This window comes from Crocodylus siamensis, chromosome 1 (assembly GCF_052110815.1).
Source record: "Crocodylus siamensis isolate JL-2025a chromosome 1, ASM5211081v1, whole genome shotgun sequence".
NCBI lineage: Eukaryota > Metazoa > Chordata > Crocodylia > Crocodylidae > Crocodylus > Crocodylus siamensis.
In genome coordinates, this window is record NC_143395.1 from 296,989,906 (window position 1) to 297,005,540 (window position 15,635).

The window sequence follows — 15,635 nt, forward strand, 5'->3', positions numbered from 1 at the left end:
GATGAATGGCCCCCTCAAAGGATTATTGAGTATTATGGACCGGCTACATGGGCTAATGATGGGAGCTGGGGATACCGGACACCAATATACATGTTAAATAGAATTATCAGGTTGCAGGCAGTCTTAGAAATAATTACTAACCAAACTGCCACTGCTCTCGAGTTACTGGCCAGACAGAGTTCTCAGATGAGAGAAGCCATATACCAAAATCGAATGGCCTTAGACTATTTACTCGCAGAGGATGGCGGAGTCTGTGGAAAGTTCAACCTTTCTAATTGTTGCCTCCAAATAGATGATAATGGGAAAGCAGTCTTAGAGATTGCCAAAGAGATTAGGAAAATAGCTCATGTACCAATACAAACGTGGAAAAACACATGGGATGAAGACTGGTGGTCTAATCTGTTTGGAGGAGCTTGGTGGAAAAAAGTAGGGCTTGTATTTCTGTGTGCTCTGACTGGATTGATTTTTATTCCTTGCCTTACTCCCTGTTTCATAAGATTGATAACCACCACAGTTGAAGGAATGCAAGTTGCAACAGTTCCCCTCAAAGGGCAGACTGTAGCAAAAGTCATGGTACTCAGAAGAATTCCTCGTAATTATCTTAATCTGTCTAAATAAAAATGGGGAGCAGAAAGCATCTTGAGGGGGGAATATTGTTAGAAATGGAATATTGTTAGAAATGCGCAGCTTGCATCTTGCACCTGATAAGAAAGAAATACTGCCCAAGGCTCCTTTCTCCCCCTCACCTGCCTTAGCCTTTCTCATGCTGATTGCAGAAGCTGGAATTCAATTGACTGTGGCCTTGGGGTATGAACTTTTGGCAAACTGTTGTAGTTTCTGGGCGTGCTTAATAAGCTGATGCATATTTATCTCTCCGCCCTGCATACTTAAGTAGCTAATTATACTATACATGCGATGTATGTAATGATGTAACTACATGTATGCTTGTATGAAACGGAAGTAGCTGTAAGAGTTCCGGTGTCTGCACACGTGCTCAGGAGAGAGAAGATAAATTCCGCTTGCAAACACAATTAGTTGGTCAGAAGCTGATTTGGGCATCAATGCCCCACTCTGACCTTGTTTGCAAACAAATCCATCCTTTTGTACCGGCTGATGTTTGTGTGTCTGTGATTTTTGCGGGCCTCCAAAGAAACGAACCGCTTTTGTGCAACAATTTAATTCCCAAATGAAATATGGGGAAGCATGTAAGGATTTGCCAGTCACATGAATGTTATAATGGTGACCAACCCCTCCCCAAATAAACATGAGGAGACAATTTTTCACTGAGAAAATGCTTAAGAAAGAGACAAATTACACAAAACAGAGACAGATGTTGATTTAATGGTTTATTGTCACATTAAAAAAGTAATCTTACTGATGAATTAATATTTGCTTTTTCATATAAAAGTGCTTATTCTTACAAATCCTTAAGGCTCATTCTGTTACATTACAGTAGGATTTTTCACCATCCCAGAAACTGTGCTACATGAGTTTTGTATGAACTGTAGAAACAGCAAAATCTCCAAACAGTAGAACAACTGGTCTATAATTTCATCACCTTTTTACATATGGTCTCATTTAACTGTGTAACAGAGTCTAAAGTAAAAGCAAACAAAGAATAATCTTTTTGTTTAACTTGAAATGGGGCTGATGCACTTTAAGTTTAATATTTTGCTCAACTGAAAGGAACAAAGACAATTGTTTTTCAAAGTTTTGCCCTTTTACAGCAAGGAAAAAGAAAGACAGAGAATACTAAAGATACAATATTTACTGTTTCTTACAAAGCAAAAAAAACAAGTGGCTATCAAGTACAAACACTGTCATTAACAGATGTTTAATATTTTTCAGGTCCCTACATTGTATGTCACTTAGTCAGAACTCTTATTGAAACCAATGTGAGTTTTGCCTGAGGAAGAGATGAGAACAGGGATCTCAAGAGGATCGTTTTAGATTAAATGGTTTATTATTTTTGTCTCAAAGAAAAAGAATGGAGTAGGTGAAAGTTACTAAAGCTCTTGTTCGCATTAATTGTGATTTCTAGCATATACTATAATACACAGATAAGATTATAAGATTTTTATTTTTAGTCATAATCAGAGATATATCATTTGGATGGACAGTGAATTTACTATTCCTACTTAAATTTAAAATACCTACTTAGTGTAAATACTGAATATTTTTTTTCCTTTACTGGGTCAAAATGCAGTAACAAATAGTCAAAAAATTAACCTAATGTCAGAGAAAAATAATTTCAAGTATTCTAGAATGAGGGAAAATGCCAAATGATCTAATAAATAAAGCACTTTAAGCTAGTAATGGATGCTACAATAATATATATACATATTTTACAACATAAATTACTGTACAGAATATTCCCATTTATTAAATTGCTCAAGTGTGTAAACAATATTGCCTGTTATATAGGGACATGTAGAAGAATTCTGCTTATGTTTTGAAAGTACTAAAATATGCTAAGTCCAGAATGCTCACTTAAAAGGTGAGCCGCTATTGCTTTGGCTGTCTGGGTGATGGCTCCAGTACTAAAATAGAACATACTCAGAGAGAAACATAAAACAATGTTTAATCATCTACGAACAGAGCTAAATTGATATTGATTTTTATACTATTACAGTTTACAGGAATCTGCTGACAGTTGTTGGCATAAATGATATGTGGAGTTTAAGCTCTGCATCTGGTTAGAAAGATAATCCCAGTCAGAAAACAGGAGATTGCTCAGCCAAGTCAGACAACTGCTAGTAAAAATTTATTGTATGGTAGACTTTAGTCAACATAATAATCAGACAGGAGAACGATTTCTAGGATTATTAGTGCTACTGATTGTGTAGGAATTCAGCATACAGTCAGTCTATCTAAAACTTCCTATTACTGTTGTCACTCAAGTATACTGTCCCCTGCCACCCTTTTGTTTGTCTCATCCACCTGCTATGTCTTCTTTTTTCAGACTGTAAGCTCCTTGGAGCAGGGACCATGATCCACCTTTTGTTCACATATGGTGTCTAGCACAATAGAATCCTAACTTGTATGAGGCTTGTAGGCACTACTGTGATACAGATATTAATAATAATAGAAGAAAATGAAGGAAGTTGATGTAAATGAAGTTTGTATATTTATAACAGCCGTATTTTGCTACAGTGGTTATAAGATGGCCTATTGTAGCCAATATGTAATAATGAGATTTCATTAAAAAGAGATGAATTTCCAATCTATTAAAATCTGAAGGTTATTTTCTAGCCTTGAGCTTTAGACAAAACTTCTACTGACTTGGAGTTTTGCAGGTGAGCCAAGGGCAATACATGGCCTGTTATTTATTTCTAGGCTGATGAACATGGATGAATTTGAAATTTTGTCTGTTCGTTGGTCGGAGTTTGCATCACAGAATGAGCCAACAACATACCTCTAAACTTACAGAAAAAAGATGCAACATACCTCTCAATTATATGGTACCAGCATTTACAAAATATAGCCCTGTGATAAAAATAGTCAAGCTTGTTTTTTCATGGTCCATAGAAAAGTTTCTTCTCCGCTTTAGGGAGAGGCAATTGTATGTTTAGATATTGCATGAAGAGCTAGTATATTCAAATATTTGCTACACTGTAAGACATATTTCCTTAATACCAGTTATTTTAGTGGAATGAAGATGCTTTCAACTTGGTGTAACCACTGACCTGATTGGTTTGTTGACCATGGGAACTGAGCTGGTCAGGACTAATGCAAGTCTAATACATGGGAAAGTGCTCTTGAGTGCATCAGGCATAAATGTATTTATCTTTATGCACTTTATCCTAATAATTCTTTTATCTGAGCCTTATTCTGCCACAGTAAGTTTCCTGGGATTTTTGTTGATTTCACTGGGTGTTCCACAGTCACAGAAGTACAGAATCGGTTACTTAGCATTGAAAGTGTGACTTTGGTCCCTCTAAAAAAATAAATCCCTGTACAGACATGATACCAGGAACTCCCAGTCATCTTTGTGCATGTTCATAGTATAGCAGTGCCCATCATTCCAAATCCGTGGCACAATGTGAATCAATACATGTGAGTAGGCCCTGGTAAGAGAGAGACTGCAGCTTAATATGTAATGGCACAGCTTCCAATTTTAAGGGTTTTCAGTCTCTTCCACAGTTCTGCATGCAAACTCCCTTCTAATTGCTCTTCTGCAATCCCGTATGTCACTGGGGAATGGCAGACAATCATGACTTCTGTATGTGGTAAGCAAAACTCTCCTTTCCCATTCAGGAAAGGGAAGACTTTTTTTGGTAGGGAGGAGGTGCTATTAGTTTCACAAGGGGGGTTAGAAAGGCAAACAAACCTGAGAGAATATAAGTAGCTGGTCCCTGGGAAGTACCTTCTTTTCCCTTATCCTCCTGTCTACCCCTGCAACCCAGTGATGGGGAACTGGGATAGTGAAGAAAATCTCTATAGTGGTTTTCAACATTTTTTTTTATTTGTGGACCACTAAAAAAAATTCAAATGGAGATGTGGATCCCTTTGGAAATTTTGAATGGAGGTGCAGACCCCTTTGAATTGTAAGTGTTGGTATTCACATACTTTTGATTGATCATAGTCATCTTTCGCAGACCTCTTAGACATAGTCTGTGGATACTCAGGGGTCTGTGGACCACAGGTTGAAAACCATTTCTCTAGAGCTAGGATGAGCTGGGAGATCTCATATACGCCCAGGGGAGAGGGGAAGAAAAAAGGTAGGACTCAATGGTTGAAAAAGTAACTGATGTATTTTACACAGATTTAATTTATGGATTTATGTATGTGTTTTCTGGGAGGAGGTGGAAGTCCCTGTGTCATCAGGCATTTCTTTATGCAAATTGAAGTTATATTTGTCACAAGATAGAAAAAGGCTTTCAATCTAGATAATGGGGGAAGAAAGCCCATATTAAAACAAATATTTCCAAAAATAGAGAAAAGATTGTACTAAAAAATTACAAGACAGCTTACATTGCATTTACACAAAGTAATCTCTCTTCTACATGAAGGGTTTTCTTTCAAATGGCTCCTGGTGTACAGAGACCACAGTCTTAAGTTCTGAGTAATACTGGCTGCATCTACATGCTCATTAATGCACTGTAATTACCGTGAATTAAGTTTAGTATCTGTAAGTACAGGTACCACCTAAATGTGAGGTAATTGGTGCTACTGCTCATTAGCCACAGCACATGCTTTTTTGGTGATGCTAATTCTACTTTGCATTAGTGCATTAGCACAGGTTTTGCCCCTGTGCTAGTGCGAGGTAGAATTAGTCTACTAAGCTTGAAGCGTCTTGTGTAGACATGCCCACTGACTTCTTCGCTGACTCAATTAGTATGCATTCCTCAAAAAAAGGCCTTTAGAGGCAAATTGTCAACACAGAGCCTGAGGCTATAACCATGTAATTTCTATTAATGTTAATGGGAGTTGAGAGTCTAACTCACTGAGCATTATGCAGAAAATGTAACCCCCAGTTCACTTACCCTGCTAATTAATTATAGCTGAATCATGAATGGAGGAAAATATTTTATTAGGATAATTATGTAATTTTTCTTGAGCTACATGAAGTGATTAGTCTTTTCTGTGAGGCACCTTTCTAAAAATATGTGTCAACTCATGAATCTGGATTTGGGAAAACAAATTATTTGGGCACTGATGACTCTGTTGATTGAAAATAAACTTAAAATAACATGTGAAAAAGTATTTCTTTCACAGAAATCAAAATGTCTCAGAGATTAAAATCCATCTGAGCTCTTTTTTATTGGTTAAGTTCAGGTTGGTTAATCATTTCCCCCCCAGTGTACATTTTTGTGACTCTTGGTATTTTCTGGTTTTAGTTAGGATCAAAGTATAAATATTTCAGGAAAGGCTATGCGTATGATATTTCTGAGCCAAATGAAAGTAAGTAATACTAATAATACTTAATCTTTTTATGGGGTGGTGGGAGGAGAATGTGAGACCTGCTTATCATGGTTATCTTATTTTGAGAGGTGCAGTGGGATTTAAATAATGCAGAGGTCCCAGCAGTGGCCCTCTACCCAAAGCTCAAGTTCATCAATACTGCTGAGCATTTTACAATAATCTTAAGAACTCCTATTGTACCTTTCATCCAAGGAGTGCAGTGTGTTTTACTGTTGATTCAGGGCTGTCCAATTGGCAGCATGCATGCTCCATTCAGCCTCAAGGGGTTAACTTGCTCTCCCAGCCATTCAGAATTTGGACAGCCTGTGGTTAATTCCCATAAAGCCCTATGAGATGGATCAGTATTGTTATCCACATTTTATTCAGTTTCCAACACAGGCCCAGACTGACTTTTAAGCCCATGCTCACCCCTACCCTGTGTTCATGTATTGAAGGAGACTGTGCCCTCAGACAAACGAAATGTCAACTTCTGGGCACTCTCTGCTTCCCCATGATCCCACAGGGACCCTTATAGGGGTGGCAAGGGGTGGCGGGGGCGGGGGAGGAGTTGCAAAGCTTGTGGGACTTGAACTCCACAGAACTGGAAGAAGGAAACTGGCTTTGTTTTACCTGCTGACTTTGTGGGAGAAAGCAATGCAAGCGAGTGAAACGTATACTTACTTTCTCTGCTTTCCCCTCTGGAACCCAGATGGAAATGTGGGCACATTCAAGGGCAAGGACGATCAGATAGGTCCAGGTGGCAGTGGGGAGGCAAAGGAAGAATTTCTGGCAAGATCTGAGATTCTCAACTGAACCCTGACTTCTTCCTGATAGAGTACGGGCTATGGGTGCCTTCTTGAGAGCATATTAAGTTGAAACTGAGTGTTTCCCATCTCAGGATGGTCTTCGTCTTAGGTGGGTGAAGGGGAACATAAGCTCCCAAATGACTTCCTAGTTGATCTTGAACAGAGCTTACAAAATGGTAATTAATAAACAGTGGCGAGGGAATCTTGGCCCTGTTGAAAGCACTAGGAGTTTGTCATAAATTTCAATAGGCCAGAATCTCATGCTGAAAAATACTGAGAGAGACACTGTTCTCACTAGTTTTTCTGACAGCTTTCTCAACTGAAATATTTGTATAACTGGACTACTTTCAAATAAACATACAGATGCTTTCCTGAATGAATTCATGAGCCTTATCAATTGTTATAAAGCTCGCCAGGCTTTGGTATATAACCAGTAAATCAAATAATGTAATAATTATGGATATAGTTTCATAGTTTGTAGGGTCGGACGGGACCTGAGCAGATCATCTAGTCCGACCCCCTGCCATGGCAGGAAAGAGTACTGGGGTCAAATGACCCCAGCAAGATGTTCATCTAACCTCCTCTTAAAAACCCCCAGGGTAGGAGCCTGCACCACTTCTCTTGGAAGTTGGTTCCAGACCCTAGCCGCCCTGACTGTGAAGTAGCATCTCCTGATATCTAACCTAAATCTACCCTCTGCCAGCTTGTGACCGTTATTCCTGGTCACTCCTGGCAGGTGCTCAGGGGAACAGTGACTTCCCCAATGTCTGCTGATCCCCCCTGACTAGTTTATAACAGGCCACAAGATCCCCCACACTCAGCCTTCTCTTTTGGAGGCTGAACAGATTCAGGTCCCACAGCCTGTCCTCATAGGGCCTGCCCTGCTGCCCCTTGATCATACGAGTGGCCCTCCTCTGGACCCTCTCCATGCTGTCGACATCCCTCTTGAAGTGTGGCGCCCAGAATTGGACACAATACTCCAGCTGCGGCCTGACCAGTGCCGCATAGAGGGGAAGGATCACCTCCTTGGACCTGCTCGAGATGCATCTGTGGATGCATGCCAAGGTGCGGTTGGCCTTCCTGACTGCCTCTCCACACTGCCGGCCCATGTTCATCTTGGAGTCAATGATGACCCCCAGATCCCTTTCCGCCTCAGTGCTGACAAGAGGGGAGTTCCCCAACCTGTAGGTATGGTGCAGGTTGTTCCTCCCCAGGTGCATCACCTTGCACTTGTCTGTGTTGAAACCCATCCTATTCTCATCCGCCCACCCTTGTAATCTGTCGAGGTCTGATTGTAGCCTGTTGCATCCTTCCAATGTACCCACGTCCCCCCACATCTTAGTGTCATCAGCAAATTTGAACAGGGTGCTTTTTACCCCCTCATCCAAATCGCTGATGAAGATGTTGAACAGTGCGGGCCCGAGGACCGAGCCCTGCGGAACCCCACTGCCCACGTCCTTCCAGGTTGAGAAGGACCCATCCACTACCACCCTCTGGGTGCGGCCCTCCAGCCAATTGGCAACCCATTTGACTGTGTGGGTGTCTACACCACAGCCCCCCAGTTTCTGAATGAGAACAGGGTGAGAGACAGTGTCAAAAGCCTTCCAGAAGTCCAGGTCTAAGATTATATCCACTGCTACCCCTGCAACTAACGATCTGGTGATCTGATCGTAAAAGGCCACCAGGTTGGTCTGACAGGACCTTCCACTGATGAACCCATGGAACATATAATGGTGCTCTGACCTGGAACATATTTACAAGATAAAAAAACCCCAGAAAGCACTCTCTGTCCAAATAAAGAATGAGTTCAAGTATGTGGTGTAAGTGCAAGGTTATCAAAATGAGAGGCAGTTTAGATGCATGCCAGCCAACTTCTATCATTATCTTAACAAATTCATATTCTTTCCAGGCATTGTTTTTATTTCTACAGTGCCAACAATGTGCCAGGAGACTTTATTTTTTAGTCTGAGTACTCTCCAGTGGACTGGGGAGAGGGTGTGTTCCAATCATTCTAAAAAAGAAACATTTCTTTTTGACGTATTAAACATTAAGCGGATTATGTAAAAGCAGAGTACTGTAGATGGAAATGTAGTTAATGGAGCTTAGACCAGGAACCACAAACCCTCACAAAATTTTGAAGAGTAAAAAACCATATTGCTTTCACGTTTTCTTTTTAAAATCTTGTAAAAAGATTAAAGAGTTCAGTCATTATTATTTACATAAAATTCAACCTATTTGCTTAAAACCATGAATCATTTAGTGGCACATCTGCAGTGGCAGACACAGATAATCCAAGTCAGTTTGCAAATTGCAATTGCATTTGGACTAAGTCATCAGTAGCACATATTGTACATGTGTTAAGGCTCGTGACTGTTTAAGTCTCTTGGGTAGATAAACTAAGCACAGATTAGCCAGGACTAACTGTATGTCCTCTTTTAGAAAAAAAAAAATCCTGGCATTTTGAGGATGCAGATTTAGATCAGTAGCCATGAAAACCAATGGAAATTTGCATTACAAAAGGTAAACTACTGCACAGTACCAAAGGCGCATTGCTTGTAAATTAATGGCTGTACACATTAGTTTGCTAACAATTACTACACGTGAGAGGTGATATGACCATTCAATGACATGTCCCCAATGATCAGTGGTAGGCACTAATAATAACCGTCATGCTGACTGAACATTTATTCTGATTTTAGATATACAGTATATACAGATGTGTGTGTATGTACACTTAGGGTTTGATCCTGCCCAGTATAGGTGGAGAGTGCTGCAAGTATAGTACAAAGGCAGCAGGAAATCTGCTTCTGCATTTATGAGAACGCAGCTATCCTGGGTGCCAAGTTACTTCTAGTTGCCAAAGGGAAGCTCAAAAGAGGAGCAAATAACAAGCACCTGTTTTGCATGCAAAGGAATATATAGAAACATTAAAAATTAGGTTCCCTTGGACATGCCCATCGTCTACTAAACTTTGCCTCCTTCAAAATCGCTTAATATTTTCAGTAAAGATATGGGCATAAACGGGGCTGAGGATTTATTGCTGTACAGCATGGAGGACTATTTTCATATTTCAGTTGTGCTTGATCCTATGTATACCTCCTTCCTGCTATGTGTATCCTTCCTACTATGTGTATCTGCACTCCCTGCTGCTATAGAAGGATGTACAGGATCAAGGCCTAAGAGTGTCTGAATGTCTCATGGACTGACTGTTGTGATTATCCCATAAAGCAGGGGTTCCCAAACTGTGGTACACATACCCCTGGGGATACACAAGACATCTCAGGGGGGGGGCTCCAGGAGAAATTGTGTTACGGCGGATTTAATTTTCATTATAATAATAATCGGCATTTAAGGGGCTGAAACATAAAACATGTTGGTAGGGGTATGTGGGCAGTTGGTAAATCTGGAAAGGTACATAATAAGAACAAGTTTGGGAACCTCGGCCATAGAGCATTTCAGGGTATTCTGAGTGCATAAGATATCTGACTGCTGTGCTCAGCTTTGGCACATATTTTATGTGAGGGTATTCCAATTGATTTCCCTGCCCACCCACATTTTTCACCAGGTAGCCTGTCTATCAGACTTAGAAGTTTCTGAGGGAGGTTTTTGAACCAAAACTCTTCCTTCAAGTATAATCCTGCCTTTGAGCTGGAGTTGGAAGAATTGACCTCTTTATTTAAATATGCATTTGGACTGTTCAGTAGAGGAGAAGGGAACCTTAATGATCTATGGTTTCTAAGCAAGGAGTCAAAACAAACTTGGTGAGATGTTGCTCCCCAAAAACGGACAGTCTCTAAACAAAATAGCAAAAGATGGGCAGCTGCAACTCTAACCCTGTCTGACCCTGGAACTCTAACATTAATGGGACTAGGATAATAATAGGACATTGATCCTAACATTCATAGGACTAGAATAGGATATATACATAAATGGATCAGGTCCTGAGGTCCCACAGCCTTTTCAGGATCAGCACCCAAAAGAATGAAATAAAGTGTCTTTTGTTGCCACACCCTACTCAGTGGTGGCCATTAAAAAACAGCTACCACGTAACATAAGACAGTTTATACAGAAGGAACAATAATCTCTGCAAAATGACCAGCTAGAAGAAGTGCTCTAGACCAGTGGTGGGCAGATCTGGCTGCTGCCTGGACTCCATTTCCCAGCAGCCCTTGCCCATGTTGCTGCAGCCAGTTTCCATGGAGACCCCAAGAGCATCAAGGCAGTGACAGCATGGGTCAGGGTTTCCATGGAGACCAGACCCAGCAGCGCTGACAGGGCACATGGCTGGGTGGGGAACTGCTTCTGGGATGGGGCTAGGATTTTGAGGTGGTGATAGGGTGGTCCAGTGCCAGGGCAAAGCCATGATTCACTGCCTGTACATCCCACTGGGGCAGAACCACAATTCGCTGCACGCATACATATATGCAGGGCTGTGTAGGCAGCAGATTGCAGCTCTGCCCTAGCTCCAGACCACACTGTCACCACCACAAGATCCTGGACCCAGAGCAGCTCCCTGCCCAGCCTCCTGCCCCGCCAGCGCTGCTGGGGCTAGTTTCCATGGAAACCCTGGCCCCCAGCTGTCGCTGCTGCTCTTGGGGTCTCCATGGAAACCAGCCTCTGCAACATGGGCCAGGGCTGCTGGGAAATGAAGTCTGCTGCAGTCCACATCCGGCCTGCAGGCCAGGCATTGCCTGCCCCTGCCCTAGACAATCAGTTGGATTTCCTGGCTGGTTTAAACAGGTGAACCTCCACTGACTTTAGGGGAGCATTACCTTTTCATAGTGATTATGGTGTAAACATTAGTGCAGTGCACTGATTAGATGTTCTACAGAACTGATACCAGCAAGGTACCTAAAAACAATACACCATTTCCATGGAATCTGATTATTTTAGCTGGAATAAGTGGAGCAGCGTATGAGAAAGGACAAAAATTTACAAGAGCTGCTTAGTAGTCAGGAAACACATTAAACCAAAAGGACATTAACTCTTCCTCCTAAAAACTTATTGTACATATTAGATCCATACACATTCTAAAAGTTCATCATGATTAGAAAAAAAAACTGTCCCCAATCCTAATAAAATAAATGATGCACATTTCCATACACGAACCTAAAATGCCAAGTGCATGATGAAACTAAAATCTGTGTAAGGCAAGACGTATACGTTGCTTCTATGTTCTACCAACATAAAATAGCAAACACAAGAGCTTATTGAAAGACAAATATCAGAGCCATCATCAAAGAAAGCAGAAGTAAATCTAACAGGCATTTCACTTATCTGATTTGACGGACAATTCTCCCTGCTCTCCTAGCAGTGCCAAAATAGCTCACAGTATTAAGATAACTTAAACTGCTGCCTCGTTTAATAAATCCTGGCAGTCGTTACAACCAGGGATCAGGTAGTAATCAGATCAAGTAGCATTTCCAAACTATTGGTATTTCCTTTGCAACATGCAACAACCAGACTAAAGACTGGCAGATATTGTGTTACCACAAATTGTGTTTAATGAGAAAAAGTACCAGATCATTTGATATAATGGTTTCTAACATAATTTATTAGAATAAGAAAAAAGGAGCAGTGGGCCTATATATTAGAAAGAGGCTGTTTTTCTTTTCTTAACCAGTAGCTATTGACAGTGTTGCTTTTGGGAGAGGGGTGGACCTGCTTAACACTAATATCAGTATAAAATAAACCAGAACGTGACAACAAAGAGGTCTATTTGGTGGCTCTTAAATAAACATTCCAACTAAGTCAACGCAGCCACATGTAGCAGTAGGGGCTGTGCAACTGGTTGCAAAATAGCCAATACAATTTCATTTTGGAGAAAAACAAAGAAAGGAAACTAGCACGTGGTAGCAGATGAATGAAAATGAAATTAAGCAACACCCCCCCCCCAAACACTGAACTGGAAACACAATAGATATTAATTGGCCCTGACCTCAACTGACCCAAATTAAATTGCAGTTATTGCAGGATTAATTCCCTTAGCACAAAAGACATAGCTTGTCAACAGAAGCTGAAAACACCCCATAAATCAAAAAACATTAAAGCCTAGATGAGGATTATGTATAAAGAGTGAGGGGATTATGATAGGAATCCATTCTTAGTCTAGTGAGTAGCAAAGTCTGGTTTCCAGATAAAAGAGAATTGCCTGTGATGGCTTGATACAGCTGAGAAGAAACTGTGCAAGCAGGCTAGTTTAGGATGAAAAAGATATGAAAACTGGAGGCAGTACAGTGATGCCTTCCTACACAGAGCAAACAAATATTACTGGTATATGCACATGTGTAATAAAAACATGTTCTTTTCTAAATGAGTTGCAGTTTGTCATATTTTTGTTTTAACTACTTGCTTTCAATACCAGTACACAGCTTTCCAGAATCCCTTCTAGTTCCTTGCTGTCAACATATATATTTTTCATGTATGTTGGTTGTTTGCTTGATAATGTTTAAAGAGCCTCAGCAAGAGACAATACACTTTAAAAATAGGGAAATAGAGAAACGCATGCACAAAAAGCTATGTTTCCCTCTCCATATTGTTAATAGTTTATGCAGTTTATCAATCCAGCCCAGTTGGGTAATAACAAGTGAATGTGCATCCCAACTGCCAGTCAACCTCCTCTTGGCCCTGATTCAAAAAAGCACTCCAGTTCAGGATCCCACTTACATATCTGCTTAAGTTTTATTGAAGTCAATTGGATTTATGCACATGCTTCAAGTTAAGCACATACTTAAGTGCCTTCCTGAATACAGGCCATTGCGCTTATTGTACTTGTTCCAATTAACCCATAAGATTTTGGTTTCCAAACACAAGAATAGAAACAGTGTGTTTATGCACTAAATGCAAGTGTGATCAGATTTCTCTCTAGTATGAAGATGCTTGATGACTATTATGGAACAATGCAGGGACACAGCTGTATATAATATATACACACACATACATGTCTACACTCTGAAAAGTATTGTTCAGTGTTGAAGAAATAGTCACCTTTGTTTGGATCAATGCTGTGGTAGATTATTTCTGTAGCACAGTGTCCAGAATAACTGAACTGTCCATGGGAGAGTACACAGTCCCTTTGAATGGCACACAGTCATTATGACAAGTGAGCACTATTCCGCACCCAGTGAAGTCCTTGTTGAGTATACTGAACTAAATGCTCCATACTGCTGTGCAAGGTGACAGGTCCCATCAATGCATCCAAGTCATTAAAAAAATCTATGGAAAAATATTAAACACAGGGATCAGGAAGTTGCATTTGCTTTTTATCACCATGTGATATTTTTTTTCAGTACTTACAACACATGGAACAGTTTATGAAAATGAAAATCTAGTCCTGAGATCCTGTGAGTTCTCCATATCCATTTTCATTTTAAAAACAGAACAGCTAATTCTTTGTTTCTGCCTTCCACTAAAGTCAATTTATCCTATGTACAAAGGGATTATTTGCTATGTGTTTCCTCATAAACAGACATTAGTTTTAGCTGAAAATGATCCTATCTGAAAAATGAAGAAGAGTTAAGTGAAGCAGGGCAGGCCAAGTCCTCAAGTGTTTACTCAGGCAAGTTCTTATTTAACTCATGGGACTGAGAGCTTCTTGTTCCCCTTTAATTCTGGAAGGGGGTTCCTCCATTTGGCATATTCCACCTAACTCTCATCCCAAACAAGCTCCTTTAAACCTCCCTCAAGCAGCTCCATGAAGCTGGAGAAAGTGAGGAATGGAAACTTCCTTGAGTCCAAGATAGTCTCCTTAAAACTTGTGGAACACATGAGAGCATGTACATCTCATCCTGCAGCTATATTATTAATTTATGCAATTGTCTCTGCCATGCTGAGGGTGGATTTTGCATGAACTAGCATTGGAAAAGCTCCTGGAATCAGACTCTTGCCATGGCTATGATGAGCAGAGGCTAGCTGGGGTAGGCAAGGCCATGTGACAGCAAGCAGTATTCCTACTGTTTGCTTAAGCCAAAGGGGGTGGATCTACACACATGCTTTGCTGCAGGGTTGACTAACTAGCTCCACAGTAAAGCATCACAGTCTACATGTGCACCAGTATTAAGGTGCAGTAAATAAATTAACTCTGCAATAAGACAGTACTGCAATTAAGTGTGATGGAAAGTGTAGATGGTGACAGAGGCTAGCTGGGGTACAATGCTGCTAAAGTGTGGGGGCTGCCCATTGCCTGGCCCCACCGTTTTGCAGGTTCTGAGCCCTTGTGCCCCAGCCAGCTCCTCTACTTGGAGCCTGGGGCAGCTCCACCCTGGTTCAAACTGCTGGTGTCCTGGGCACGTGTGTAGACGCTGCACCCAGGAGCAGCTGACTGGCTCAAACAGCTCTGGAGTTTATTGCATAACATTAATTGAACATGTAGATCCATCCAGAGAGGAAGCAAAGCTACATTTTTCCCCAACCAATTTTAAACCCATTTAAAGCCCATATATTTGTCCTGTATGTTTGCCCTGTTGCCACATAAATACACCAAGGGCCAAATCCTATTTCATTTTACGCACCTAAATGGCAGTCATCTAGTAGTGTAAGCGATGCACTAGGCACTTATGTGCAGCTTGAGATTCTATTCCATGTACAGTGTGGATATAGGCATCCACACACCCACAGAGCATGCTTAGTAGGGCTGCGTTCTGACTGGACAGGTTTGTGGATTGCTGTATGCTTATACTGGTAAGCATATAAGTCTTGAAACAGTAGCTGGGCAAAACCCAATGATAAGAAGGTATTAGATGAAGGAGGGCCCTCTCATATTTTAACTCAATAACCTAGTGGTTTGGGAATACACAGGAAGTGGGAGACCCAGGTCTCCTCCTCACCCAGGAGAGCTCTGAATCCACATTTTATGCTTTCTGTCATTATGAAAAAACCACAAGTTGGCATTATCTAGTCCTCCCCTTGAAAATAGGGGAGGACTAA

At 40.9% G+C, this 15,635-nt stretch overlaps 1 protein-coding gene across 1 annotated transcript in view; it reads right to left on the reverse strand.

The window, feature by feature from the left end:
- Positions 1-1,331: 1,331 nt before the first annotated feature.
- Positions 1,332-15,635, reverse strand: part of AFF3 (ALF transcription elongation factor 3) — a 628,646-nt gene continuing 614,342 nt past the window's right edge. Inside the window, exon 21 of the mRNA XM_090020433.1 lies at positions 1,332-13,925. Within this exon, the coding sequence (XP_089876559.1) occupies positions 13,804-13,925 (122 nt within the window). The 3' untranslated portion in view covers positions 1,332-13,803. The remainder of the gene's footprint in view (positions 13,926-15,635) is intronic.